Source organism: Podarcis gaigeae, assembly GCF_964106915.1.
Source record: "Podarcis gaigeae genome assembly, chromosome: 1".
NCBI classification, from domain to species: domain Eukaryota; kingdom Metazoa; phylum Chordata; class Lepidosauria; order Squamata; family Lacertidae; genus Podarcis; species Podarcis gaigeae.
In genome coordinates this window covers 117248712-117274820 of record NC_139678.1, presented here as the reverse complement: position 1 = coordinate 117274820, position 26109 = coordinate 117248712, and the positions used below count along the sequence as shown (strand labels likewise).

General features: G+C 43.0%; 1 protein-coding gene across 2 annotated transcripts in view; it reads left to right on the top strand.

The window, feature by feature from the left end:
• Positions 1 to 26109, top strand: part of ITGA6 (integrin subunit alpha 6) — a 69017-nt gene extending 42908 nt beyond the window's left edge. The window contains exons 9-27 of one of the 2 annotated variants that reach the window (XM_083705822.1): positions 335 to 462; positions 1909 to 2004; positions 4612 to 4673; positions 5400 to 5587; positions 7320 to 7478; positions 8246 to 8361; positions 8624 to 8813; positions 9057 to 9140; positions 10672 to 10751; positions 10924 to 11001; positions 11092 to 11194; positions 11832 to 12005; positions 12404 to 12502; positions 13311 to 13421; positions 13790 to 13885; positions 15152 to 15277; positions 17034 to 17163; positions 21818 to 25152; positions 25450 to 26109. In XM_083705822.1, the coding sequence (XP_083561948.1) occupies positions 335 to 462; positions 1909 to 2004; positions 4612 to 4673; positions 5400 to 5587; positions 7320 to 7478; positions 8246 to 8361; positions 8624 to 8813; positions 9057 to 9140; positions 10672 to 10751; positions 10924 to 11001; positions 11092 to 11194; positions 11832 to 12005; positions 12404 to 12502; positions 13311 to 13421; positions 13790 to 13885; positions 15152 to 15277; positions 17034 to 17141 (1998 nt within the window). In that variant the 3' untranslated portion in view covers positions 17142 to 17163; positions 21818 to 25152; positions 25450 to 26109. The remainder of the gene's footprint in view (positions 1 to 334; positions 463 to 1908; positions 2005 to 4611; positions 4674 to 5399; positions 5588 to 7319; positions 7479 to 8245; positions 8362 to 8623; positions 8814 to 9056; positions 9141 to 10671; positions 10752 to 10923; positions 11002 to 11091; positions 11195 to 11831; positions 12006 to 12403; positions 12503 to 13310; positions 13422 to 13789; positions 13886 to 15151; positions 15278 to 17033; positions 17164 to 21817; positions 25153 to 25449) is intronic. The other variant, XM_083705821.1, reaches the window with a different exon arrangement.

Genomic DNA, 26109 nt, shown 5'->3' with positions numbered 1-26109 from the left:
AATCTTTGACCTTCCAAGTTGTTTGACCCTCCAAGCCCCATCAGCCATAGCAATCCTGTTCAGTGAATAGGGACGTTGTAGTTTAGCAACATCTCAAGGGCCAAAGGTTCCCCACACCAGATAAAGCCGCTAAATACATGCATTTCTTATTTAAATGTTTTTAAACCACCCTTCATCTTTAGATACATGAGGACTGTATGCAGGGACATGAACATATCAGAAAATATTCCCAAAATCCAATACACTGAAAAACAAGAAAGACAACAGTGTTTATGGATGGCAGTCAAGTAGCAAAATACAGCATAACAATTTCCATTTTTTCGCACTGTTTCAGATTCTGGATGGTGGGGCAAACGGAGTCTCATCCTTTGGTTATTCTATTACCGGAAACATGGACCTTGACAAAAACTCCTATCCTGATATTGCTGTTGGGTCGCTTTCAGATTCTGTAGCTGTTTACAGGTGTGTAGCGCCTTCTTGATTTAACCTTGATTTAACTCTGGGGTCCTTAATGTGGCACCTGTCACACCCTGCTTGTTCTCAGACACGTCCTTTGTCACCCTTAAAAAATAACTGAGGGTTTGGGGCATTATTTGTTTGGAAGGTTTCTTTCTTTCTTTCTTTCTTTCTTTCTTTCTTTCTTTCTTTCTTTCTTTCTTTCTTTCTTTTATTTGTTATGGGATGTGCACAGGTTTTTTGTTTATTTGGAGGAGGCGGGGGAGTCTGAGCATCACCAGTTTTCTTCTGTGAAGTGGGTATTTTGTGGTGCCCTAACAGTTTCTTCCATGGGGTCATGAAGAGTTGGACACGACGAAACAACTAAACAACAAAAACAACAGTTTCTTAGATTTTCAAATGTGCCACTGAACCCAAACATTTTTGAGGAGACAAGACTTAACAGTTGGCATGAGTTTCCACAGTGCACTTTTCATCTTTTAAGAACGGCGAGGCCCCAAACTTTCATAAATATTAAAATGAGTGAGTCCTTGAACAAGAGCACAGTCACTTGGGCATAATTATCTCAGACAGAGGAATGATGATATAGTAAATGTGTCTTGGACTATACCATTTCAGACTGTTGGGGGCCTAGAATCCCCCCCCCCCAATCAATCTGTCAGTGTTCAGGGAATTGTTTTCCAGTGTGGAGGGCAAAGCCAGTCATGTGACTCAATCTGTTGCCCAGTGGTGTAGCGTGGGTTGCCAGTGCCCGGGGCTCCATGGTGGGAGGGAAACAGATGTGTGTGCATTCAACTGCCCAGTGACATCCATGTCACCCAAGAGATCGCAGCCGCAGTGATAAGAAAATAAGAGCAGTTCCATTGTCTGGAGAGGTCACTTCCTGGTTCGCACATAGAAGCTGTTTTCAATGGAGCCCAGTGGTGGAACTGTGCAGCTCTGTTGACGCATCAATGAGTGTTGAAATTTTGCGCCCCTAACAGTTTTGAGCATGGGGAAACCGCCCCTTTGGCCCCCACCCCACGCTACACCGCTGCTGCTGCTGCCTGAAGTAGAACAGTCCAGACACAGGAGAATGTCATCCAGGCCTAAGTTGCCACTGTTGTGGGAATAATTGTGCATAAAAACAGAGACAGACAGAAAGAACGACAGACAGACTAGGACTGAGGAAGAGAAGTCAGTTTTATTCTAAATGCAGTCACCCAGCCTTTGTTTATCAGATGTGCAACATATTTTGATGAAATGTTTTACTCTAAACCCTCTTGTGCTTTCGGTGCTAACACACTGCGAAGAACTAGGCCACTCTGTCAGAGCCTCTCCCTACTACAGCATGAAAATGGAAAGCCCAACGGGACTTTCCCTGTTTATTAGCCTAAGAATTCCTTCCTCAAGTGCCATTCATTGAAATAACAAGTTTCTTCCCCAACCTCCTCTTCCCTCCTGACATACAAGATCGCGGCCTGTGGTGAACGTTAAGAAAACTATTAAGATAGACCCCGGCAGAATAGACCTAAAGAAAAAGAACTGTGAAGTCCCCAGCGGGATTTGGTAAGCCGTTGAACTCCTAATATTTGTTTCAATGTTTTGGCAAACGTTCGTGTGTTTCATATGCACGAGAATTTCCACAATATGGTGCATTGCATGGGAGGTGACTATGCCAGCCTGCAAATACACAGTTACCTGTTAGGTTGGATTGTTGATGTTACTCCTGTATTGTTTAAGAGCTACAACAATGCCTCTTCTTGCCATGTTGCCTTGGTAATGTTGGAAGCAAGGGATCGTTGTTCCAAACCATCCCTCTCACTTATTGAGGCAGCAGGGCCTCATGGGTCTCTTCCTCCTCGCCGTCTTTACCAGTATCTACTCTCCTAGCCTGAAGGCTGCAGTTCTTAAAGACTTGGCCTGAAGAGGAATGTTGCTTTGCCTTTCTGTGGCCGCTCAACAGGCACACTTCTTCCCTGTGCCGTTGGGCAAGGGTTGTAGTATGGAAGGCACCCAATTCTTGTGGCCAGCCATGCTTAGGGGACCGTGAGGGTCCTGGCTCAGCTCTGAAGGGTCCAACCCTCAAGTTCTGTGAGCTCTGAACCACCAGCCTCTGATTCTATGGGCTTTGAACCACCAGCATGGCAGACCTGGTCTCAGCTAGCTTCTCCTCCTTGGAGCTCAAGGCTGGAGCCCTACAAACCTTTTATGGTGGAGACCACGCTGTCAGGTTTTTGAAGACCCTTGGGCAAGGTGTCCTCAGTGTGCCTGCTCCACGAGTCACCATTTTTGCTACAGTCACCATTGCCTTTTCTCTTTGGAACCAGCCCCTACCGTTGCCCAGAACACCAAGAAAGCACTTCTTCTCATTGCTCTTGTCCCTGATCACTAGGGTTGGGCGACATCCAGTTTTCAACATCGTGGTATATCAGCAGCTATATACCACAAAACGGGGGTTCCTCTGGTTACGAACTTAATCTGTTCTGGAGGTCCGTTTGTAGCCCGAAACTGCTCATAACATGAGGCCAGCTTTTGCTAATGGTGCCTCCTGCTGTTGCCGCGCAGCCGGCACGCGACTTCTGCTCACATCCCGGGGCAGAGTTCGCAACAAGGGGCATCTACTTCCTGGTTAGTGGAGCTCGTAACCTGCAGCGTTCGCAAGGAGGACAGTACGTAACAATGAGGTTCCATTGTACGCTGATGTCTGGAATGTATCGCAGCTGCGTCTTCCTATCCCCACCACCTTACAGGAAGAAGAAACAGCTGAGATACATCACCCAGCCCTACTGAGCAAGCTGGAGGGACATCAGGGCTTCATTAAACTGCTTAGCTGGGGGGCAGGAAGCGTCCTGTCCCCCATCTGAGCAAGTACGAATACCACTCAGCCTCACGCAAGCCGGAGGGGCGGGGGGCTTCCTTAAAGATGCAGGCAGGCAGAGCCCAAGAAGGTGCTCCCCCAGAACCTTCTTCGGCTCCGCCTGCAACTTGAGCTGGCGCCGCGTATTGCCAGCTCAGATTGTTTGAAACCGGTAGCGCGATCTGAACGCCATACCAGTTTCAGACGATTTATCAATATACCGACTAGGAGAAGGTTGGCTAGAGCCTGCCCTTACCTGGCCCTCACTCCGCCCCCCAGCCTGCATCCGATTGGCTAGCCGGGGAGGGGGCGGAGCAACGGTCCAGCAAGCAAGGTAGGGTGTTACCCAGGCTCGGGAATTCTGGGCCGGGTCGCAAACCCCGCCCATCGCTTAGATGGATGAGTAGATGAGCTGGTAATTGCCAGCTAAAATTGTCTGAAACCAGTATTGTGATCTGAACACCATACAGTGGTGCCCCGCAAGACGAACGCCTCGCAAGACGGAAAACCCGCTAAACGAAAGGGGTTTCCGTTTTGGAGGCGCTTCGCAAAACGAATTTCCCTATGGGCTTGCTTTGCAAGACGAAAATGTCTTGCGAGTTCCTGCGGGTTTTTTCCCCTTTCACCCCCTTTTCCTAAGCCACTTATCAGCTGATCCGCTGATAAGCCGCTTAACAGCTGATCGCTAAAAGCCGCTAAACTGCTAATAGCACTAATCCGCTAAGCTGTCAATGGGCTTGCTTCGCAAGACGAAAAAACCGCTAGACGAAGAGAATCGCGGAACAGATTAATTTCGTCTTGCGAGGCACCACTGTACCGGTTTCAAACAATTAATAATAATAATAATAATAATAATAATAATAATAATTTATTATTTATACACCGCCCATCTGGCTGGGTTTCCCCAGCCACCGGGCGGCTTCCAACTGAATATTAAAAACAATACAGCATCAGACATTAAAAACTTCCCTAAACAGGGCTGCCTTCAGTTGTCTTTCAACTGGTATGGCGTATATATCACCCAGCTCTACTGATCACTTGCTTAGAGCCGATGGGGTAGTGGCAGTGAAGAGGCAGAGGAGCAGCAAGGATTTCAAGGGGTTGGCCATAGCAGTCTCTTTCCTTTTTCCTTCTTGGGACAATGCAAATACCAGGCCTCAAGACGACAGAAGATGTGTTTATGGCACCAAGTGCTTGACTATAGAGGGTGGGCATTGAAGCAATGCATTTACTCTTGAGATTCCAGCAGCTTTTGATGAAATGTCTCCAGTGCTGAACTCTTTGAAGTTTATTTCTGTGCTCTTGAATTCTTCCAGCGTGAACATTGAAGCGTGCTTTGAGTATACTGCTAGTTCCAGTGACTTCAACCCCAAACTAAGTAAGTTGGTATGATATAACGATACTTGCATATTGTTAAGTGTAGCTCCCCCAACAACTTGTCCCATTTGCGAATGTGTGCATGGACCCCAATTATTATTATTTTTTGCGATCCCCTGTTCTGCATTGTCTTAGCTTCACGTTTTCATGCAAATATGCCTGAAGTTCGACACTTGTGTCCTTACAAAGCCAGCTCAGTGGCACATCTTGCAAGGTGACCAGGTCTTAAAACTTGTTGCCTTCCTCTCTGTAGGTATGTTGATATGTACAGTACAGGGAGGTATTATATAGAGTAATGTAGGTACATTTTATGTTATGAAAATAAGGTAATGTGTTACGTATGTGTACTAAGTGAATATGTATGTGTTTTATATGCTTATTAAAAAAAATCTTAAAAAATAAAAATAAAACTTGTTGCCTTCCAGGCAGGGCAAGGCAGGGGGAAAATGGGCTAATGTACAACATCTGTAAGATAGTATACCAGCCTTTCCCACCTGGTGCCCCTCCCCATGTGTTATGGACTACAAATCCCATAAGCCCCCTAAGGCAGGGGTGGTGGGATTTGTAGTCCAGCAATATGTAGAGTGCCCTGGATTAGGAAGGCTGAACTGCGTTGATTTCTAGTACCATTTAAACAAAGAGCAGTGAATGGTGCAACTTGTCTTCCCTTATACTATTTCTGAGGGTTCTTTTTCTTTCCACTCCAACCCCCTCCCCCACTTCCCAGTTCTGAACTATACAATTGAAGTAGAAAATGAGAGGAGGCGATCGGGCTGGCCATCCAGAGTGCAGTTTTCCGATCGACTCTCTTCTAGAGGGCAGTCTCTTGAGCGACTCTCCGATCAGCTGAGTGGGAGTGTGACTCTCCAAGGACAGAAGAAAGAAGAGTGTGTGACCAAAAAACTCGTATTGCAGGTATGAGAAGCGCAGAGGCTTCTGTTTTTAATGCTGCCCCATTCAGGTCTAGTTTTGCCAACAATACGCTTTCAGGTGAACTTGAGGTGGCCTCCGGCTTGTGGGTCACATATGAGATCCGTTGTGATGCCGTGATTAGAAAGCTGGCTTGGGAAGACCTGTGGCCACGTTCCCACACAGCCATAAAGCCCATTGGGCGACCTTTGGCAAGTCCGTCTCCATCAGCCTTAGCCTACCACACAGAGTTGTTGTGAACATACAGGTGAACAACATGTATGCCAGCTATTTGTTGGGATACTGCCAGGGAGATAAAGCCCATCATGGCCCCCACGTCGCCTCCGGACGATCCATCGATCTCCCGTAGATACAGTATCAGCAATTAGCGACATGAGCTCCAGAAAATAGCTTGCCACATTCCAGAGCTGATGCACGCTCTATCAGCAGAATTCGCACAGCGAAAGATGCACGCAGGACAGCATTATTTAGAAGTTTATTCAGCGTTGGTCAGAACAAAGGAAAAAACATGACTGCCTGTTTGCGTGTTCAGGCACAGAGAGAAAACGAAAGCATAGACACAACAGAAACATCCTGTGAACAGGAAATACGCAGGCTGTGACACAAACATCCTGCTCCCTTTTAAGGTGGAACGGAAATATCCTAACACTATTGCGAGCTCTGTGAGTTTGCATGTTCTAATCATTGCACGGAATAACAATTTCATGTTTGTTTCTTTAGTTCAGGCAGAAGGAGTTTGCATAATAATATAATAATAATAATAATTTATTATTTATATCCTGCCCATCTGACTGGGTTTCTCCAGCCACTCTGGGCAGCTTCCAACAAAACACTAAAATACAATAACCTTTTAAACATTAAAAGCTTCCCTAAACAGGGCTGCCTTCAGATGTCTTCGAAAAGTTTGGTAGTTATTTTTCTCTTTGACATCTGGTGGGAGGGCATTCCACAGGGCGGGCGCCACTACCGAGGAGGCCCTCTGCCTGGTTCCCTGTAACTTGGCTTCTCGCAGCGAGAGAACCACCAGAAGGCCCTCGGTGCTGGATCTCAGTGTCCGGGCAGAACAATGGAGGTAGAGAGACTCTTTCAGGTATGCTGGACCGAGGCCGTTTAGGGCTTTAAAGGTCAGCACCAACACTTTGAATTGTGCTCGGAAACGTACTGGGAGCCAGTGTAGGTCTTTCAAGAGCGGTGTTATATGATAGGAATATCAAAACATTATGCATGTATGTAAGCACCCTAGGAACAAATTCCTTGCTTGCGTCCTTTGATGTTACAAGCAAGGAATTTGCCCACCATTTCATTTGACTTTAATATTTTTTTAAAAAATAGTCCACTAAAGGCCTCCATTCCTCTATAAAAATTTCATCATTTTGAATGCATAGTCCTTTACTTTCAAAAGCCACTCCTCCTTCATTGGAACCTCTTCTTCTTTTCATTTCTGCGCATATAATATCCTAGCTGCTGCTGTCACATACATAAATAGTTTGGCAATGCGAGTAGTTACTTTTAGGTTAAGTATTTGTGGGATGGTCCTAGCCGGTTGAACTAATGTGCCAATGTTGGAAACCGAGATGTTGTCACAGTGATGGAATTGTGCAGGCTGGGGCCTTCGTGCAAGCTGAACGTAGAGTAAGTTTGAAGCCAGAATATTTGCTGCCAAACCCAGCAGGGGGTCATTCTGTGTGGTAATAATTCAAATGTCTGTATCTCTTAGGAAAATATCAAAGATAAACTGCGTCCAATTCCTATAACAGTTGGCGTCGCAATAAACGGCTCTGAGTCCAGCTCTCAGTCTAGGAGAAGACAAGGACGGTCGCTCCCAGAACTTCTTCCCATTCTAAATTCCAATGAACCAAGTACAGTTAATGCGGAAGTAAGTCCCCCCCCCCCTTCCCTTTCTAATCTCGAGATCTGTTCTAGCCTGATTAGTTCATTTTGCACCATGTCTCAGAAACACATAGAAAGAAAGAAAGGTTTGTCTGAGTAACAATTCAGAAATCTGCATTTGTAACATCTGCATGCTTGTTGATGTGCGCTGTCTGTTAATCCAAAATTCACAGGGGGCCGAGGCTCCCCCAGAATTCTTGAAAATTGAGGGACCAGGCCCCCTCAATATTCCGCATCTGCAGTGGGCCCTGTTGGACCTCCTGATGACACCACATGTGCAGGCCAGCCCCCCCCCCCCCAAGTTCTTTGCTCTCTCCCTTCCCAGCCTTGCGGAGAGAGGACGGGGAACTGCGCACGGGGTGGGCGCCACTTTGCTGTGCTCCTGGCGCTGTTTGCCTCGCGCTCCTGGCTGCATACTTTAAGGTCGCAAATATAAGCCGCACTTTTCACAGTCGGAATTTGAAATAAAAGTGAGGCTTATATTCAGGCCAATATGGTATATACGCACAAGAGCAATAATAGGTACGTTGTAAGGCTTTTCAAATTCCTTGAAAGCCAGTTCTGCACCTCATAAATATTTGGGTGTAGAAGTTTGACCCAGCACTATTTGGGTTGATTGAATTTAAGTGTCGTGCGGAAAAAGACCAAAAAAGTGACTTGTGGCATAGGATGACTATACCTCCTCTGCTTCCTGTGTGGCTGTTATTCTTTAAATTCAATGCTGTTTCAAATCTAAACTTGCGTTCATTGTAGGTGCAGTTCCTGAAAGAAGGTTGTGGAGAAGACAATATTTGCCACAGCAATTTGAAGCTTCATTACAGATTTTGCACCAAAGAAGGAAATGAAGACAGATTTTCCTATTTACCAATGTAAGTCTTTAAGAAACGGGATACCGGTTTTCAGTGGCGTAGTGTGGGGGGTGCAGGGGGTCGGCCGCACCTTGCGCAACATCTGGGGGTTAGGATTAGGGGGCACAAATCCACGGGTTAGGGAGCGCAAATTACTTGCCTTGCCCCGGGTGCTGACAACCCACGCTACGCCACTGCCGGTTTTGAAAATAAAGTCGTTTGTGTTCCTTGGAGGCTTTTCTTCCCGCCAGTCCCTAAAACCTGACTCGTTCTGTGTCCTTAGTAAGAACAACATTCCAGTGCTTGTGCTCAAAGACCAAAAAGACATTGCCCTTGAAATCACAGTGACAAACAATCCGTCGGACCCGAGAGATCCTGAGGCAGATGGCGAAGATGCCCATGAAGCTAGATTCATAGCTACCTTTCCAGATAGCTTGACTTACTCTGCTTTTAGGGAGCTGAAAGCCTTTCCGGTAAGTACTGTTTCCATTTTAAAAAAGCATTTCAGGAAAACGCATTGTAAACTTTATCATGGGAAATCACGTTGGTGAAAGACGGGACTCCACAGTGTCATCCCGTGTCGCCGTGTTATAATGCACGTAAAACGCTTTTTCTTTGCTAATGTAGCTGAGTCCCAGGTGATGTGGACGTTCAAAGAAGCTTTTCGTTATTTCATTTAACTCTTTGCATTGAAATATCGATCTCTTTTAACTTAGGAGAAACAATTGACCTGCGGGGCTAATCCAAACGGCTCTCAAGTAGACTGTGAACTTGGAAATCCTTTCAAGAGAAATTCTTCCGTAAGTGGTTTTTTTCTTATAGAGCCAATGCCTGGTATACAGTGGTACCTTGGCTTTTGAATGTAATACGTTCTGGAAGACCGTTCGACTTCCGAAGCGTTCGAAAACCGAGGCACAAAGGGCTGTCAGCAAATTCAGTTGAGAAAATTGAAAAATACGCGGCAGAAGCTGTTGGACTTTGGAGGCGCGTTTGAAAATGGAAGAATTTACTTCCGGATTTTTGGTGTTTGGGTTCCGAAATGTTCGTCAACGGAGACGTTGGAGAACCGAGGTTCCACTGTATTTTAAAACCAGTGTTTACTCAACATCTGATAACTGAATGTGCTCCTTTTATTCCAAGCTAAAATCATTCCCCCCAATAAGCTACTGTATTTTTCTGTGTATAAAACGTCCCCATGTATAAGATGACCCCTATTTCTTTTTTAACCCAAATGTAAGAAATTAAGTTGTTTAGCTTTTTGGGGTGGGGGAGGTCACGTCCGCCATTTGCTTACCCGGCTGCCTGCCACTGCCAATTGCTTGCCACAGCCACTGCCAATCGCACACCTTGCCACAGCCGCCAATTGTCTGCTCACTTGCCACTACCAACATCCCACCCGCCCACTTGCCGCAGCTGCCAATTGCCTGCCCGCCTCGCCACAGCCGCCAATCACCTGCCCACTTGCCGCAGCCAATCGCTAGCAGGCCTTGCCGCAGCCACCAATCACCCGCCCTATCGCTGCTGCCAATCTCCTGCTTGCTGCTGCCATTAATCGCACGTCCCCCCTCTGCATTCACTATATAAGACGACACCCAATTTTTTGCTATTTTTTTTTTAAAGCAAAAAGCACCGTCTTATACATGGAAAAATACGGTATTCATTAACCATCTAGTCAGGACAGTAACTTATAATAACAATCAGAAGTAACGTGAAGGAGCATCTTACAGTTGATATGTAAAAGAAAAGATCGGAAACAATGAAGCACAAAATTAGGGCATTATATTTATACCATAATAAAGAGAGCAATCCAAACCCCGGCCAGGCATCGGGGGCATGATGGATTGGCATAGCCATCACTGCAGCTGCAGCCCTGTTAACTCATGCCAGCCAAGGTGGAAGGCAGGAGAGACCAAAGCTGCCTCTGGGGCACATAGTAATCAAGTGATGAAAATGGGACTGGCTCCTGGGTCTGTCCACTTGTCCTTGTATTGTCCTTGTGTAAGTCCACTTGTATTGTCCTTTTGTAAGGTTCCATGTTCTGGGTATATAATTCAAGAGGGTATTTTGCTGTGTAAATGTAAGGCTGTTCCATACAGTTCTGTTGATAGTTTCAGTTACCTTCTGCCAAAAATATTTCAGTATAGGACAATGAAAAAACATATGTCGCCTAAATACCTTGCTGAACAATTCATAGTCAATTCAAGTATCTAGCCAATGACTGCCAGCCCCTTAAAGCATCTATCAGAATTACCTATCTAGTACATAAAGCAAAAATTGATATGTCTCTAATATACGGTATATTAATCACTTTGCATTTATTCCATTTCTCAGGTTACATTCTACGTGATTTTAAGTACAACTAAAGTTAATGTCGATACCAAGGACTTGGACATTAATCTGAAATTGGAGACGTAAGATTTTTATTTTTTTAAAGCATTAGTTGCTTTTTCTAATGCTTGTAAATATTCTGAAATGGTTGTGACTTGGTTGTGAATGCTGCATAATTATGACATGGAAATGGTTAGTGGTTATAAAAACAAAGCAGAAAAAAACAAGTGTCCTTTTGTTTCCTTTTTGTTGCAGAACAAGCAATCAAGTTAATTTGGATCCAATTACCGCTAGTGCTAAAGTAGTTATTGAACTGCTTTTGTCACTCACAGGGTAAGTGTCTTATATTTAGCATAACAAATCAATGCTAGAGACAATCCTTTTGTGATGGTCATTAAAATGTGATGTTTCTTTTAACAATAGGGCGGCTAAGCCTGCCCAGGTGTACTTTGGAGGCAACGTCATCGGTGAAAGCGCTATGAAATCTGAGGAGGACATCGGCAGCTTAATAGAATATGAATTCAGGGTAAGTTGATATATATATATGAAGGAATAGTTCTAGCACCTTCATTATACATCTTTAGGCACAAAGCGAAAACGTTCCTTTTCAAACCAGGCCTTTGACTTGTTAACATCTGATGTCTTTTTAAATGTGCGTGTGTGTTATTGGTTTGTTGTTGTTCTTCCTTTTACAATGTATTTTGTGTTGTAATGTTATCAGGGCCAGATTTAGGTTTATATGCTATATGGTAATTTATGGACCTAATAGGTATCCAAAGCCATTTAGACATGTTGCTGTGCAACCAGTCCATACAGAATGTAGGCACCCTATATATAGAAATGAGCAAACCAGTGATATTTTAGGGAGCAGGCTAGCAGGCGGGGCCTATTACTTACATCATAGGAACCCACACAACACAAAACACTGTTGCTGTATGTAGGTTTTATTTTATTTGTTTTTTATCTTACGTTTTGGAAATGTACATCCAGATTTTTTTCCTTTAACTTTTTGGGGGTCTCCAAGAGAGTGGGGCCCTAAGCTATAGCTTGTTTTGCTTCATCTGCAGATGAAGAGCGGTATGCAAAAAACAAACAAACCAATATCGATAATGTCTTGTTGCATGAGAAAATGCATGTTTGTTTGTTTTTAATATTCTTGACAGATAATTAACTTGGGCAAGCCACTAAAAACATTTGGCACAGCTTCCTTGGACATCCTGTGGCCAAAAGAAATCAAGGGAGGCAAATGGCTGCTGTATTTGGTATCTATCAACTCCAAAGAGTTAGGAGAAGTCCAGTGCGAACCTCGGAATGAAATAAACCCTTTGGGAATTAAGGTAAATAAGCGTTGCCTGTCCGAACATTGCAGAGATTTATTGCAGCTCTTTGGCAACTGGAAGAAGGCTGCATATAGGGAATTGGGTGGTGATGCTGCTGTATATACTTTTGACAAGCCTGCGGAATTCAGTTCTCCTGCATAAATCTTGCTCCAACTACTCAGGTGTGTTAATCTTTTAAATCTTCTATAGCAGGGGTGGCCAACTCCCAAGAGACTGCGATCTACTTACAGAGTTAAAAATGGGCAGTGATCTACCCCGTTTTGGGGGGGTTCAGGTCAAAGTTGTTGAGCTTTGTTTAGGGGAGCCAAAGTTGTTTAGCTTCTTTGTGGGGAGTCGGTGATCTACCGGTGATCTACCACAGACATCCCGTGATCTATCCCTCTTCATTTTTATAGATGTCTCGAAGTTCAAGGACAAAACGTCAAGTCGCAGAGAAACAGACAGAGGGTGGCAAAAGCTTTTCTTTGTTTTCAGAAAGAAAATATAAGACTTTGGTAAGCATTTGCCTTAACCTGTTACCAGCTGCTTTGTATTCCTCTCTCTCCCTTTGTTTTCCAAATTAGTCATCAAGTGCGGATGCCAAGGGCGGATATTTATGCAGGGAGATATTGGGCATAAAGATTTTGAATTCCTGTTGAATAATTTTGTTGAGTTACATGTAACACGTATTTTAAAAATAACTGTTGTTTTGAAATTTAAAAGATTACAGTTGCTTGTCACCTTAAAGATGAACACTTAAATAAATGTTTGCAGATTAGAGCCCAATTTATTAGTGGGCACTAGTCTGTTGACAGTTTATGTCCTAATAAAATGATCCACAACGTAACTGGCTGTGTTGAACTATATAAAGTCTTTATACATCATATAAACATAACTCTTTTCACATTATCTAACTGAGTAGGAGCAATAAGGACCAACATTTAGAACAGGAAATAGAAATAGATCAGTTCTTATATACGTAATGTCCAAATAGAAGCTTTTGTGTTCCACGTATGTACGAATGAATCAGATATGAACCATACTTTGCAAAGGCAGATGTGGAACATTACAAAGAAAAGATCATCTTTTGCAAGTACTGCTCCTTAAACTTGTTACGTTTGACACTTGTATTCGCTAAGACATAACGTGGAACACAAAAGCTTCTATTTGGACATTACGTATATAAGAACTGATCTATTTGTATTTCCTGTTCTAAAAGCTTTCTTTGTTCCTTTTGGCTGCAAAACAGCACATTTGGCAGAAACATTGGGTATTCACCTTAAAAGTATGAACTTTAAAAAAAGTTTTGCGTATTTAATGCAGGAATGTAACAAGGAGGCAAACTGTGTCACCATAAGATGCCCACTACAAGGACTGGACAGCAAAGCATCTGTTGTGTTGCGTTCAAGACTATGGAATAGCACTTTTCTAGAGGTATGCTCCGTTAACTTGTCTTAGATAGATTCTCTGTTCAGGGAAGTTTTTAATGTGTGACATTTTAATGTATTTTTAATGTATTTAATGTATTTTTTTTACATTAAAGTATTTTTTTAATGTATTTAATGTATTTTAATGTATTTTTAATCTTTGTTGGAAGCTGCCCAGAGTGGCTGGGGAAACCCAGCCAGATGGGTAGGGTACAAATTTATTAGTAGTAGTAGTAGTAGTAGTAGTAGTAGTAGTAGTAGTAGTAGTATTAGTATTTGGACCACATCTTTTTATTTGACCTAATGCAAATCTCTTTCTTTCTTTCTTTCTTTCTTTCTTTCTTTCTTTCTTTCTTTCCTACCCCACTTTACCAGGAATACTCTAAAATGAGCTACCTAGACATTGTTCTTAGAGCAACCATCAGCATCGCTGCGGCAGATAACATTAAGCTGGCAAACGAAGCTACTGATGTGAGTCTGTAACATTTCTTTTGACGATGGAGGCTGTACGTTTTCGTAGGCAGGGAGGGAACTGTTCCTTCGGGCACGAGGCACACAGCATGTTCAACAGGGAATATACTTCAGTAAAGAATCCTCTTTCATCCATATTCCCTTCCGGCTGATTTCCCAGGGGCCACATATGTGTGGTGGATGGGGCCAGGGCAAAAGTGGATGGAACCACAACTGTAAATCTCAGCTTTTTACAGTGGGCTGATTTCCGCACACACGCCTGCATTGCAGGGAATTGGACCATCCGACCATCTGGGTCCCTTCTAACTCTACAATTCAGTGAGTCTGCAACTCAGCCCAGGCAAGCAGGAAGCACTGTTGGTAGTGCAAGGATACAATCCAGCCTGGCAAAAACACCTGAGGAGGCTGCATGGCAGGGGGAGTGAGAAGGGTGTAGCCTGGAGAGAGGGGGTGTGCCAGATAGAGCTGCTATTCAGGGCTGCATTTGCCCCCACCCCACCGAACCTAAGATTTCCCACTATGCTGTAGACCAGGGTTTCCCAAACTCGGGTTTCCAGCCATTGTGTGGACTACAACTTCCTTCACCCCTAGCTAGCAGGACCCAGTGGCCAGGGATGTTGGGAACTGTAGTCCCCAAACAGCTGGAGACCCAAGTTTGGGAAACCTTATTGCAGACGATACTGAGCTAGACAGCCCGATGGACCTGCTTGGGTATAAGATATCCTTCCTACGTTCCTACTTTTGTTGTTGTTTAGTCGTTTAGTCGTGTCCGACTCTTCGTGACCCCATGGACCAGAGCACGCCAGGCACTCCTGTCTTCCACTGCCTCCCGCAGTTTGGTCAAACTCATGCTGGTAGCTTCGAGAACACTATCCAACCATCTCGTCCTCTGTCGTCCCCTTCTCCTTGTGCCCTCCATCTTTCCCAACATCAGGGTCTTTTCCAGGGAGTCTTCTCTTCTCATGAGGTGGCCAAAGTATTGGAGCCTCAGCTTCAGGATCTGTCCTTCCTTTGAGCACTCAGGGATGATTTCATTAAGAATGAAGAGGTTTGATCTTCTTGCAGTCCATGGGACTCTCAAGAGTCTCCTCCAGCACCATAATTCAAAAAGTCCTACTTTTAGTTGCTACTAATAAACCATCTGAAAAACGGTTTAACACTGTCCACTATGATTCCATTGCTCAAAAGGATGCAGATTTTTAAAGTTCAGCACATTGTGCCCAGCTATCTTCTCCACTGACATCTATGTATTTTCCCGATCTGTAGGTGCGGGTGACAGTCTTCCCTGCAAAGACGGTAGCTCTGTATAAAGGGGTGCCTTGGTGGATCATCTTAGTAGCTATTCTTGCAGGCTTGTTAATGCTTGCTCTGTTGGTATTCTTGCTATGGAAGGTGAGTTGTTTTACTAATATGCTATTTTAATATGTGTTCCACAGATCATGGGGTGGTTGTTTTTTTTACAGATGGAAAGATACCACCATCCACTTTGTATAGGGAAATGTCTTTCCTTTGGTTGAGATGTTAAGTGAAACAACTTGCCTAAACAAGCAAGTAGTAGGGGGTAAAAAACCAGTTTTGATGTTATAATTATTTGTGCTGAAAAATACCTGGTGATAATTTTAAACTCATGTGCATTTTGTTTTTTTGTAGGATAGCATTTATCTTCATAAGATGCCAAAATAGTATTTATAACATGAAAATTAATTTTGAGACTTGTTATTAAATGGGGAAGCAATTCCTAATTTTAAAATAAATATGCATAGACATGACTCAATCTTGTTAGGATTGAACGTTGGCACTGAGGCTATTTTTTTTAACAAAGGACAGAATTCTGAATTAACCAAGATCATAAAGGAGACCACATGTAATGCTAAGCCAAACCATAGCTTAGCACGACCAATCACATGTCCAGATCCCTGGAAAGAATATCATGACTGCCGTATTCCTTTAATACTGCTCCTTCTGCACTGCTGTGAGATAAGCTATGGTTTGGCTTAGTGTTACATGTAAATCAGACCCGCGGTTTATCTCCCCCAAACCACAAGCAGCAAGCCATAGAATAAACCTTGACTGCTGTTCATGGTTTATCTGCAGCATGATAAATCTTGAGTCTAGATTTCGATGCAACCAAGCCACGCCATAGCTTATTTCACCACAGCATAGTAGAAACAGAACTGGAGGAAGAACAAAGCAGCCTCAATCTTCTTCCCAAGAAACCCACAAATTTTCCTCATTCGTGCCAAGCTATGATTTGGTTTAGCTTTTTTCTGTATGAACTGGGCCAGTCTCTTTCATGATCTCGGTTCGCTTCAGAATCCTGCCCTTTGTAGTTATGTAAAAATACCCTAGCGTTATGTGTGAACCAGGTCACCATCTTGAGATGTTTTTCACATATCTACATCTAAACACGCTCTGTGTGTGTATGTGTACATGAATGTGCTGCCCCTTGCAGCAAAGGATAATTGATAAAGATTTCAGCTCGCTACCTAATGGACCCAATCATTCTCCGTGCGAAGCATTGTTGCCCAGATATATGGGGATTCCCATAGGACTCAATAGGCCACCCTTTCCACTACCTCAGTGTGCAGGACGATGCCGTGTGCCAAAAACCTTACAGGAAATGGAAGGTTCATGAACACCTCCCACAGTTCTTCCTCTCAGTGCTGTTCAGATTAGTTGAGGTCAAGGTGTTGAGTTGCCCACACAAAAAATGGGACACAGAAATTCCATCAGAAACCTTTTTATACATAGGCAAAAAAAGGGGGGTCTTCACAGTCACTCCCTCTTTAAAACGTTTGATTTCTCAGAAAAGTGAACAGGTTTTGTTTTTTGCTAGAGAAAACAAACATTATGTGATTTCAACAGTGCCAGCCTCATGCACGGAGCATTTATATCCGGTTCCCCGTATTTTTTAAAATTAATGTTTGCCAGCCTGCTGATAATGTATAATGTATATAACTGAAGGGTGAAAACAGCAAGTGACAAAGCCAGCGATGGAAAAGTCCTACTGCAAGCAAGTCAGCTTCAAAGGTTATTGTGACATAATTGGACGGATATTTTAACATGCACATAGATCTGGTTCACCTTTTTTTCTGTTTGCTTTTCACACTAGTCCGTACCATTGACTAAATGCCTTGCTTCCTTTTAGTGTGGTTTCTTCAAGAGAGATAAGAAAGATCATTATGATGCCAAATATCACAAGGCTGAAATCCATGCTCAGCCATCTGATAAAGAGAGGCTTACTTCTGATGCATAGTATTGATCTACTTCTGTAATTGGTAATTGATCAGGTTTTTTTTGAATTTGTTAGCTGCTGCGGGACATGCTTTTTGGTTGTGGTGGCTAATGACTGGAAGCTTGCTGCATCTGTTTCCATTAATTGCTGCGTTTTCAAAATATCAATTTGCACTTGCTTATGTCGTTTATAACCGTCTCTCCCTCTCTCAATGCACGAAGACGCAAATCCTTTCGTCAGTTATTTTTAACAGCTGTTTACTTGTGCGTTCTTCCTTGAAATTCTGAAGGCTTTCCGCCTAAGGATGGCAATCCAGCTTCTCAATATGTAGGCTCATGATCCAGGTGACAGATTGTGCCCATGGAGCTATGTTATTCTGCTATGGAAAAAAAGGAAATGTTCTAAGGAGTCCCCGGGCTCCGTTCTTCATTGAGAAGATGGGTTCTATCAGGAGCAAACTAGACATGATGTTAAAGGCATCTGCACACTTCAATATGCAGATTGTAAAAAAATGGAAATAGCATCATCTGGAAAGAAGAGGGGATGATAGACAGATAATTTATTACGGTCAAAGACCAGCTCACATAACACAGTAAAAACAGTGTTCATAAAGATAAAATATTCAATCAGAGCAGATTGCAGCAATAGCTCATGAGTTAAAACTGAGATATATACATACACCCATACAACTGAGATTTGGGCTACCATAAAAATTGACCTTGAGGCACCCCAAAGGATGACTTCAGCATTTCCCTAGTAAGCTATTTTATTCTAGAGGATGATCTGTGCCTACAAATCTGGGTGCAGAATCTGGCTACCAGCCAGGTGGTCTTGTGATCTTTGCCTAAGAGGAGAGAATTAAGTTTAGACTCATCTGAAAGATTGGTGAGCCTCTTCAGCAAAGGATCAGTGGTGTCTCTACGAATCTCAACATAAAATGGACACCTAAAAAAATATGTTCGGGGCTTCCTATTTCCCATAATGGAGAGGGGATGATAATTGTCAGGATCCCTCCGTTCTCCGAAGTTGCTGTTCACCTTGGGAGGAAATCCCTTGCTGTGATTCCTGCACCCACCCTGGCCAAAGCAAATGCGAGCTCCAGAAGAGGGATTTTCCGCAGCAAAGGAGGAATTGGTTAAATTACCCCTCCCCACATGCTGCAGTCCCAATAATGATCAGTCCAAGCCCTATGGCTGATGCTATATATAATTTTTAATACCTTCACATTAAACTAAATGCAAAAGTTGAATGTTCTATAAAGTTTGGCCCAGTGGCAAGCTTTCCCGAAGGCCACCTTGCCCAACCACAATGGATCTTTCTCTGCAATATGCAATAGAGGATTGGATGTGTCCTAGACTGAACTCTGGATCCACATGGACCTATGAGGATTTGACCTCCTGCCCTATGTTAATGCGTGTGGATCCTAGGACATGTCTGAGAATCCTCTGCAAGGTGCTGGGATTCTGTAGCTGCCTTAGAAGTAAACTGCTGTGGGAAGGGAAATTGTGGAGCCAAGCTGCCATTCATTGGCAAACAACGAGGAGCTAGGTAACTCCAGCTCGCTCACCTAGATATAGGAGCATTTTCAGATGTGAGGCTTGGACAGCCTTGGAACCTCCTGTGCTGTTTTGTTCGAATGTGAGTTGATAGCATGAGAGAGAAAGCATGAGAGACCTGAATAGAAATGAGCACCCATCCCAACTTTAGCTTTCCCACTGAAACATGAAGCAAGAAGCTCTAAGCCTGTGTGTGTGTGTGTGTGTGTGTGTGTGTGTGTGAAAATGGTTTTCTTCCACTGACTGCGGTGCAAGTTTTCATATAGGTAGTTAATGAAACTATTAGAGGTGGTTCGTTTAAACCTGCCTGTGGGTTCTTTCAACATTAAAAACGATCGCCACTATGGCATTAGCATTTTAAGGTTTTACTTCCTCAATCCATCACATAGTTAAAGCTGCAATCCTGGACCCATTTACCTGGGAGAATGCTCTGCTGAACTGAGTGGGACTTTAATCTGAGTAGACATGTATATGATTGTGGCGTGTGCGCGTGCATGCGTGCGTGTGCATCTGGACTGTGGGCTGTGATTGCAGTCCACAACAATTAAATCAATGTGAGATTTAACATAGGCTTCAATATAGCATTAGCCATACCATATATAGATTGTAGGATTCTACATATGTTTTGCTCCTGTGCTCAGAAGTTCAATAGCTTTATTAACCACTAATGCATGCCGAAAGCCTTTATTTCTGGTACTGCTTTTTCTCGTAAAGGGCTGTTCTCAATTTGTCAATTTCTGTGGGAAGTTTATGGTAAATTTTGAACTTCTGTTTTCTATCCTTAAATATGCATTTCTCCTCTGAAGCTTGCCTTCTGCATGATGCCGTGTGCTGCTGCGAAACCTGAAGTCATATTTAAATAAATATTGTATTCTGCTTGCTGGATTGCCAGGACAACCACTTTGATCTTTAATGAGCAAAAGCATTACCTCTAAAAGAAGCTGAAATGAGTCATTTGTCAGACAAAACGAGCATTTATCTTAGGTTCTGAGACTGTTGAACAGTCTCAAGACTCAGGCACTGAGGTGAGGGGCGGATTCAGAGGCCTATGAGCTTCTAATCTGGTGCCCATTTGCCATGAGTGAAAAACCGGAGGCAACATAATTCCTGCGGATGTTTGTGCTAATTCCCTGTATCCATAGGTGGTCTTCAGATCTCGTGAGATTTGCAGAAACCAATCAGAAGCACCATTAAGCAGAACATTCAACATGCTGAACAGTGAGGTGTCAGCCCCAGCCAAGCTCAGCTTGAGAGACTAGAGGAAAAGGCCTGCATGGCATGCAATCTCAAGACCTACAGGTCCCAAAGTTCCTGCAGGCATTTCTCATATGTAGGCGAGAGGAACCAGCAGGGCCTGTCATTAGAAAAACGGGACATCTCAAGGACATTGAGATCCCAGGGAAACTGGTGATGAGATTAACAGGCCCATGGAAGTAAACGAGTTAGGTTTCTGGCTTCCAGAGTGCATACCCTGTTTCCCCGAAAATAAGACGGTGTCTTATATTAATTTTTGCTCCCAAAGATGTGCTAGGTCTTATTTTCAGGGGATGTCTTGTTTTTCCATGAAGAAGAATACGGTACATGTTGAACAAAAAAAAAAAAAAAAGAGGAAATTTATTACCTGTACAGTGGTACCTCGGGTTAAGAACTTAATTCGTTCCAGAGGTCCATTCTTAACCTGAAACTGTTCTTAACCTGAAGCACCACTTTAGCTAATAGGGCCTCCCGCAGCAGCCGCACTGCCGGAGCACGATTTCTGTTCTCATCCTGAAGCGAAGTTCTTAACCCGAGGTACTATTTCTGGGTTAGCAGAGTCTGTAACCTGAAGCGTATGTAACCCGAGGTACCACTGTATACTGTACAACGCCTTATGGTAGCTTCGGGGACCTTATATTCCGGGGTGGCCTTATATTACAGCGAGAGGCAAAACTAGAAGTCGGTCTTATTTTTGGGCTATGTCTTACTTTCGAGGAAACAGGGTAGAATAAGCAAGGCTACCCCACCCTCCCCGCAGTGATGGAAAACAGTGCCTTCAGGGCATTTCTCTCTTGTGTATAATTAATTGTCTCTTGTGTATTATCAACACATGCCCTACTGTCGTGTCTGGCGGCTGCAAGTAGAAATCAGTCAGCTGGGGGCGAGAGTCAGCTTTCATACCAAGCTAGGAGGGAAGGCACTGGGAAATAGCAAGACTGAACAGCCTCACTCTTCCACCGAGTAGGATGTAGCTTTGAGGCAGTCAAGTGGTGAGAGGGGTGTTTTCCACTTCTGGTTGCCCCCAGCCTTCTGTGAAGTGAGAAGGCCGATCCCTTCTCTCTCCCTCCCAAAGTTCTTTAGAAAAGTGGGGAGCTTTGCACAAGAGAAGTTTTCACTGCTGGATGCCTTTCAACCTGGTCTTCATCCCCTTACTTCATCCCTTGTGAATCCTCAGTTTGTGCTAGAGCAGGCATAGGCAAACTCGGCCCTCCAGATGTTTTGGGACTACAACTCCCATCATCCCTAGCTAACAGGACCAGTGGTCATGGATGATGGGAGTTGTAGTCCCGAAACATCTGGAGGGCCGAGTTTGCCTATGCCTGTGCTAGAGAATTGGGTTTTTGTTTTTTGGAGGGGAGGGGAAGAGTTAGGTTTCTGCCTTTCTATCCAAACTGGCACAAAGTGAGATGCCATTCCCGATTCTGCCCACCTCACCCCCAAGTTCTGATATGCAGAACTTGAAATCAATATTTTGCTCTGTTTGTCACTTAAGAAATTCCTCACCACCACCAGAGACCATATTTGTGAGACCTTGGCTCTACAGGGAACTGTTTTCATAGTTTAGTAATATAGGATTATTAATCCAGAATCCACAAACTCAACTTTTATATTGACAACATACAGAGTATAACTATGTTGGCTCAACTTTTTTCTTTTTTAAAAAAAGTATTATTTTTATAAGGTAGAATTCAGATTAATGGAAGTGATTTCTATTTACCTGCTTGGATTGCGCTCTTTGCCGACTCCTGCTGCTGCTGCTGCTGCTGCTATATTTGGGGTGCTGCATTTTGCCTGTTCTCTTTAAAGGAAGGCTTGTCTGTGTTCTGCCAGCGCAAGGACGTAACCGCACATCTAACTCCTATCTTGGATTTCCTTCCCCTATAGTGTGGGTTCTTCCAGCGTTCCAGGTACGATGACAGCGTCCCACGCTACCACGCTGTAAGAATTCGGAAAGAGGAGAGGCAGATCAAAGAAGGAAAAACTAAAGAGAATTATGCAAAAAAACAGTGGATCACGAAATGGGATGAAAACGAAAGTTATTCCTAGGGATCACCCCTGAACTGAAGGCTCATTTAAAAAAAAAAGTGTATTCGATTCACATGATGGAAGGATGGAAGTCCTATGTAGAGAAACAGCTGCCTTAAAAAAAATATTGTTACTTCTATACGAAAGCATTTTTTTTTGTTTTACAGACCTAACTTTGAAGACTGCTTAAACCAATCTACATGCCTTATCTAAAATGTCCAATGTTCAAAAGCCATTTCAGTTTTAATCGAAATTATCAGGCAGGAAAGGAAGAGGGGAGAGAGTCTGTAGAGGGAAAATAATCTCAGGCTGCTCTGTCTCTGGAATGGTTGAGCCAATTGTGTAGGAGAGGCGATTGTCCAAGAGCTAAATAGAGATGAAGTAACCTGAGATATGTGGCTTATTAGAACTCTCCTGCGAGAATTTGAAGTTTGCATTAGTTTGAACTGCATGTTCGGTCCTGTCTCAACCTGGCTAACCTTCTTGCCCTGTTTTCTTGCATACCTGAGCAGCTAACCTATGAAAGATACTATGATCATTTCCCTAAACATGGGTGCTCTTTAACATTTCAGTTCATTGGTCTTTTGTTATTTAAATCTGTGTCTTGGTGGGAGGGGATATCGCCTTGCATGGAACGCAACGTCACTTTTTTTGTGAGGAGAGTCCAGCCACACAACACTACACAGACACATGTACGGTATAAGACTTGAGTGTGACAGATTGGCACTGCCTACCTCTCCCATTTGTGGTTGCAACTTCCCAGTGGTAGCAAGCCAAGCATTAACTTTGGAACATGCTTTATATTTCCTGGTTTTTAGGGGCACCCCAGCCCCCCCCCAAAAAAAAACCTGGAAGATACTCTCCCTTACTCTCATGCATATGGAAGCTGGTTGTAAGTATTCACTTGTGAGAGACACTCTGCAAATGGTCGCAAGTTTATTCCTTCCCATTTCTAGGATTAAGCCATGGCACTGAAAATAGGTTGTAAACTTTGATGGGAGTCTGCTAAAATCAAACCTTTCAATTTGCCCATGTAAGTAAAGTAACGGGTTCTTTCATTTTGGGGGGAATGTATGGCTTGGATTTTGAAAGGCTTTTTTTGTTTTCGTTTTGTAAAAAAAAAACAACCCCACATGCAACAGAAGCAAATGTCAAGCTTTCGTACATGTGGTTGGTTGTTGGGTTTATTTATTTTTTGTTTCTGCCAATACATGTGTATGTGTTCTTGTAAAAAAAGAAGAAGTATGCATTCAAGAACCGATGCAAATTGGTGTTTCTAAAGGAGAGGTGAAGCTTAGCTTTGTCTGGAAGTCATATTCATGCAAAAGCCATTCCTTCTGTCTATGAATATATGGAGAATAGGGGATGTTTCTCAGTAGTGAGAGCATGGCGCTTTGCATGTGTTTAAATAGGGTTGCCATATTGCCCAAAGCTGGTTTGTTTGTTTTTTAGCATTTTTTTTTTAAAAAAGCCCTACTTGCCATATGTCCAGGTTGTTCCCCGATTCATTTTGCCACTTAAGGAAAAATCCACCCTGACTCCATTTTGCAACCCAATTCCCACGTGTCCACGGAAAACCCGGACATATGGTAGGCCTAATTTAAAGGCACTCCTTCCTTTAACTACTGTACTGATCCTACTGTGGCAAAGGGAGGGGAGTTTTAAAATTACTGCCCTGCCCCCTGAAAAATCACCACCCACCAACATGCATAGCGGCATTGACATGTGTACGTCAGGTAATTTTGAAATCTCCAAGAGTGCAATCGTATACATGTCTACTCAGGAGCAGGTCTTGTTGAGTTCCATGGGTCTTACTCCTAAATAAGCATCTATACGATTGCACCCTAAATCTGCTAATTCCTTGTTCTAACTCTTGTGCGCAGCCATGGTAGCCAGCATTATCTTAAAATGTGCAATAGGCCATCTTTCAATCATGCTTTTTAAAGATCAGTTTGTGTGCTCCTGTTGCTCACACCAAATATACACAGGTTTGTTTTTCAAAGCTTGAATATTGGTTGTACTTTTTGTATATACTGTAAGTCATTCCTATATATTTATTTTTACCATAAATCTTTGTCTTTGACTAACTGTTAAGCCAAAGATTTTCTTTTTTTAATGAACTTTAAATATAGTGAGCAATAGTGTGTAAGAGTTCAGGGTTTAAGACCGAACATTTTCCACCAGATGTGCCAATTCTTAAACCTTTGGATACCAACGACTAAAACATTCTTGTAAAATTCTTCTTTATACATATTTCTGATTGTGTAATAGAGGAAGTCTTGTATCTTCAGAATAATTTGTGCACTAATGCATACCTGAGATGTTTTATCTATAGAAATTTTATATGACTAACTTATGTGGCAAGTGTTCCATGGGTGGGGGGGGGACGAGGGGGGAGGTTTTCTAGCTTTGTATTTGCAACAAGATCAACTACTGCAAATGTTATCGCACTTGAAACAAAGGATAAGCTACGAATAAATTTAACTATGGATCTTCGCCGGTCCAATTTAAGACTACTGACTAAATGTCCTAAATACCTAAATTTTGATTGTAAGAATAGTTCCATACAGTTTGATACTTGTGATTGTAACCAAGGTATTTGCTGTGTTTTTTAAGCTACATCTCTATATATTTAAAAAAGCCCTCATTGGTACTGATTAAGCAAGGATCATAAATGTGCTGTAACATTTACTATATGTGAAATATCAACAGAAGCTTTAGTATGTGCAGATAGTTTGAGATTGGGTGAAAACTATGCAAACTTTTAAATATCTATCTTCAGGAACCAGACTCTATATGCCTTACAGTTACACTACAAAAATAAATAAATAAAAATAAATCACTAGCTGATGGTGATTATTGTCCTTTCCAAGGCTGTCAAGTTCAACTTCTTTCATTCCACCTTTTTCTGGGATCACTCAGTCAGTAGAGCACAAGACCCTTAATCTCTAAGAGTCGTGGAGACCCATGTTGGGCAAAAAATTCCAGTGTGGTGTAGTGGTTAAGAGCGGTGGACTTGTAATCTGGTGAACTGGGTTTGCTTCCCCGCTCCTCCACATGCAGCTGCTGTGTAACCTTGGGCTAGTCACACTTCTCTGAAGTCTCCCAGCCCCACTCACCTCACAGAGTGTTTGTTGTGGGGGAGGAGGGGAAAGGAAAGGAGATTGTTAGCCGCTTTGAGACTCCTTCGGGTAGTCATAGAATCATAGAGTTGGAAGAGACCACAAGGGCCATCGAGTCCAACCCCCTGCCAAGCAGGAAACACCATCAGAGCACTCCTGACATATGGTTGTCAAGCCTCTGCTTAAAGACCTCCAAAGAAGGAGACTCCACCACACTCCTTGGCAGCAAATTCCACTGTCAAACAGCTCTTACTGTCAGGAAGTTCTTCCTAATGTTTAGGTGGAATCTTTTTTCTTGTAGTTTGGAACCATTGCTCCGTGTCCGCTTCTCTGGAGCAGCAGAAAACAACCTTTCTCCCTCCTCTTTAGTGATAAAGCAGGATATCATATCCAAACTCTTCTTCCTGCACTGTTGTAGGGCATTGGGCAAAATGGCCTTTATGGTCTATTTTCCAACTCAAGATTTCATAGAATCATAATCTTCGGACCAACCCAAAAAAGAGAAAAAAACTCTGACCACGCAGTTTATATTAAAAAAAAAGTATTAATTTTTTCCCCAAAAAAGCCTTTAAAAAAATTAAATATTTAAACTTATTATTGCCAAACCTCATTTACCAACTCCGCTGCCTCGCAGCGTATTCCACCAAATACTGCTGCTTTGTCTCAGCTAAACAGGGTCTTTTACAAGAGACTCATAGCAGCACTTCTTAAATCATTATCGTTCAGGATCCCACAGCTATGGGCTTTGAAACTTGAAAAGGCAGAACTTTAAAACACTACTGCATCTTCTCATTAAAAAAACATACAATTGTAATTCTGGTTCCTTGTCAAAAAAAGGGGGTTGCAAATCCATAGGCACTGCTAGATTAGGGCTGGTCTTTATAATAAAGTGTCATCTCAAGTCACGTCACTGGTATATATATTCATTTTTTACATTGACTGTCGCTAACATCAAATGTTAAATCACGGCTAAAAATCACCTGTGGATATTTGTATAAAACGTGTGAAATAAATTTTGTATGAAAAGCT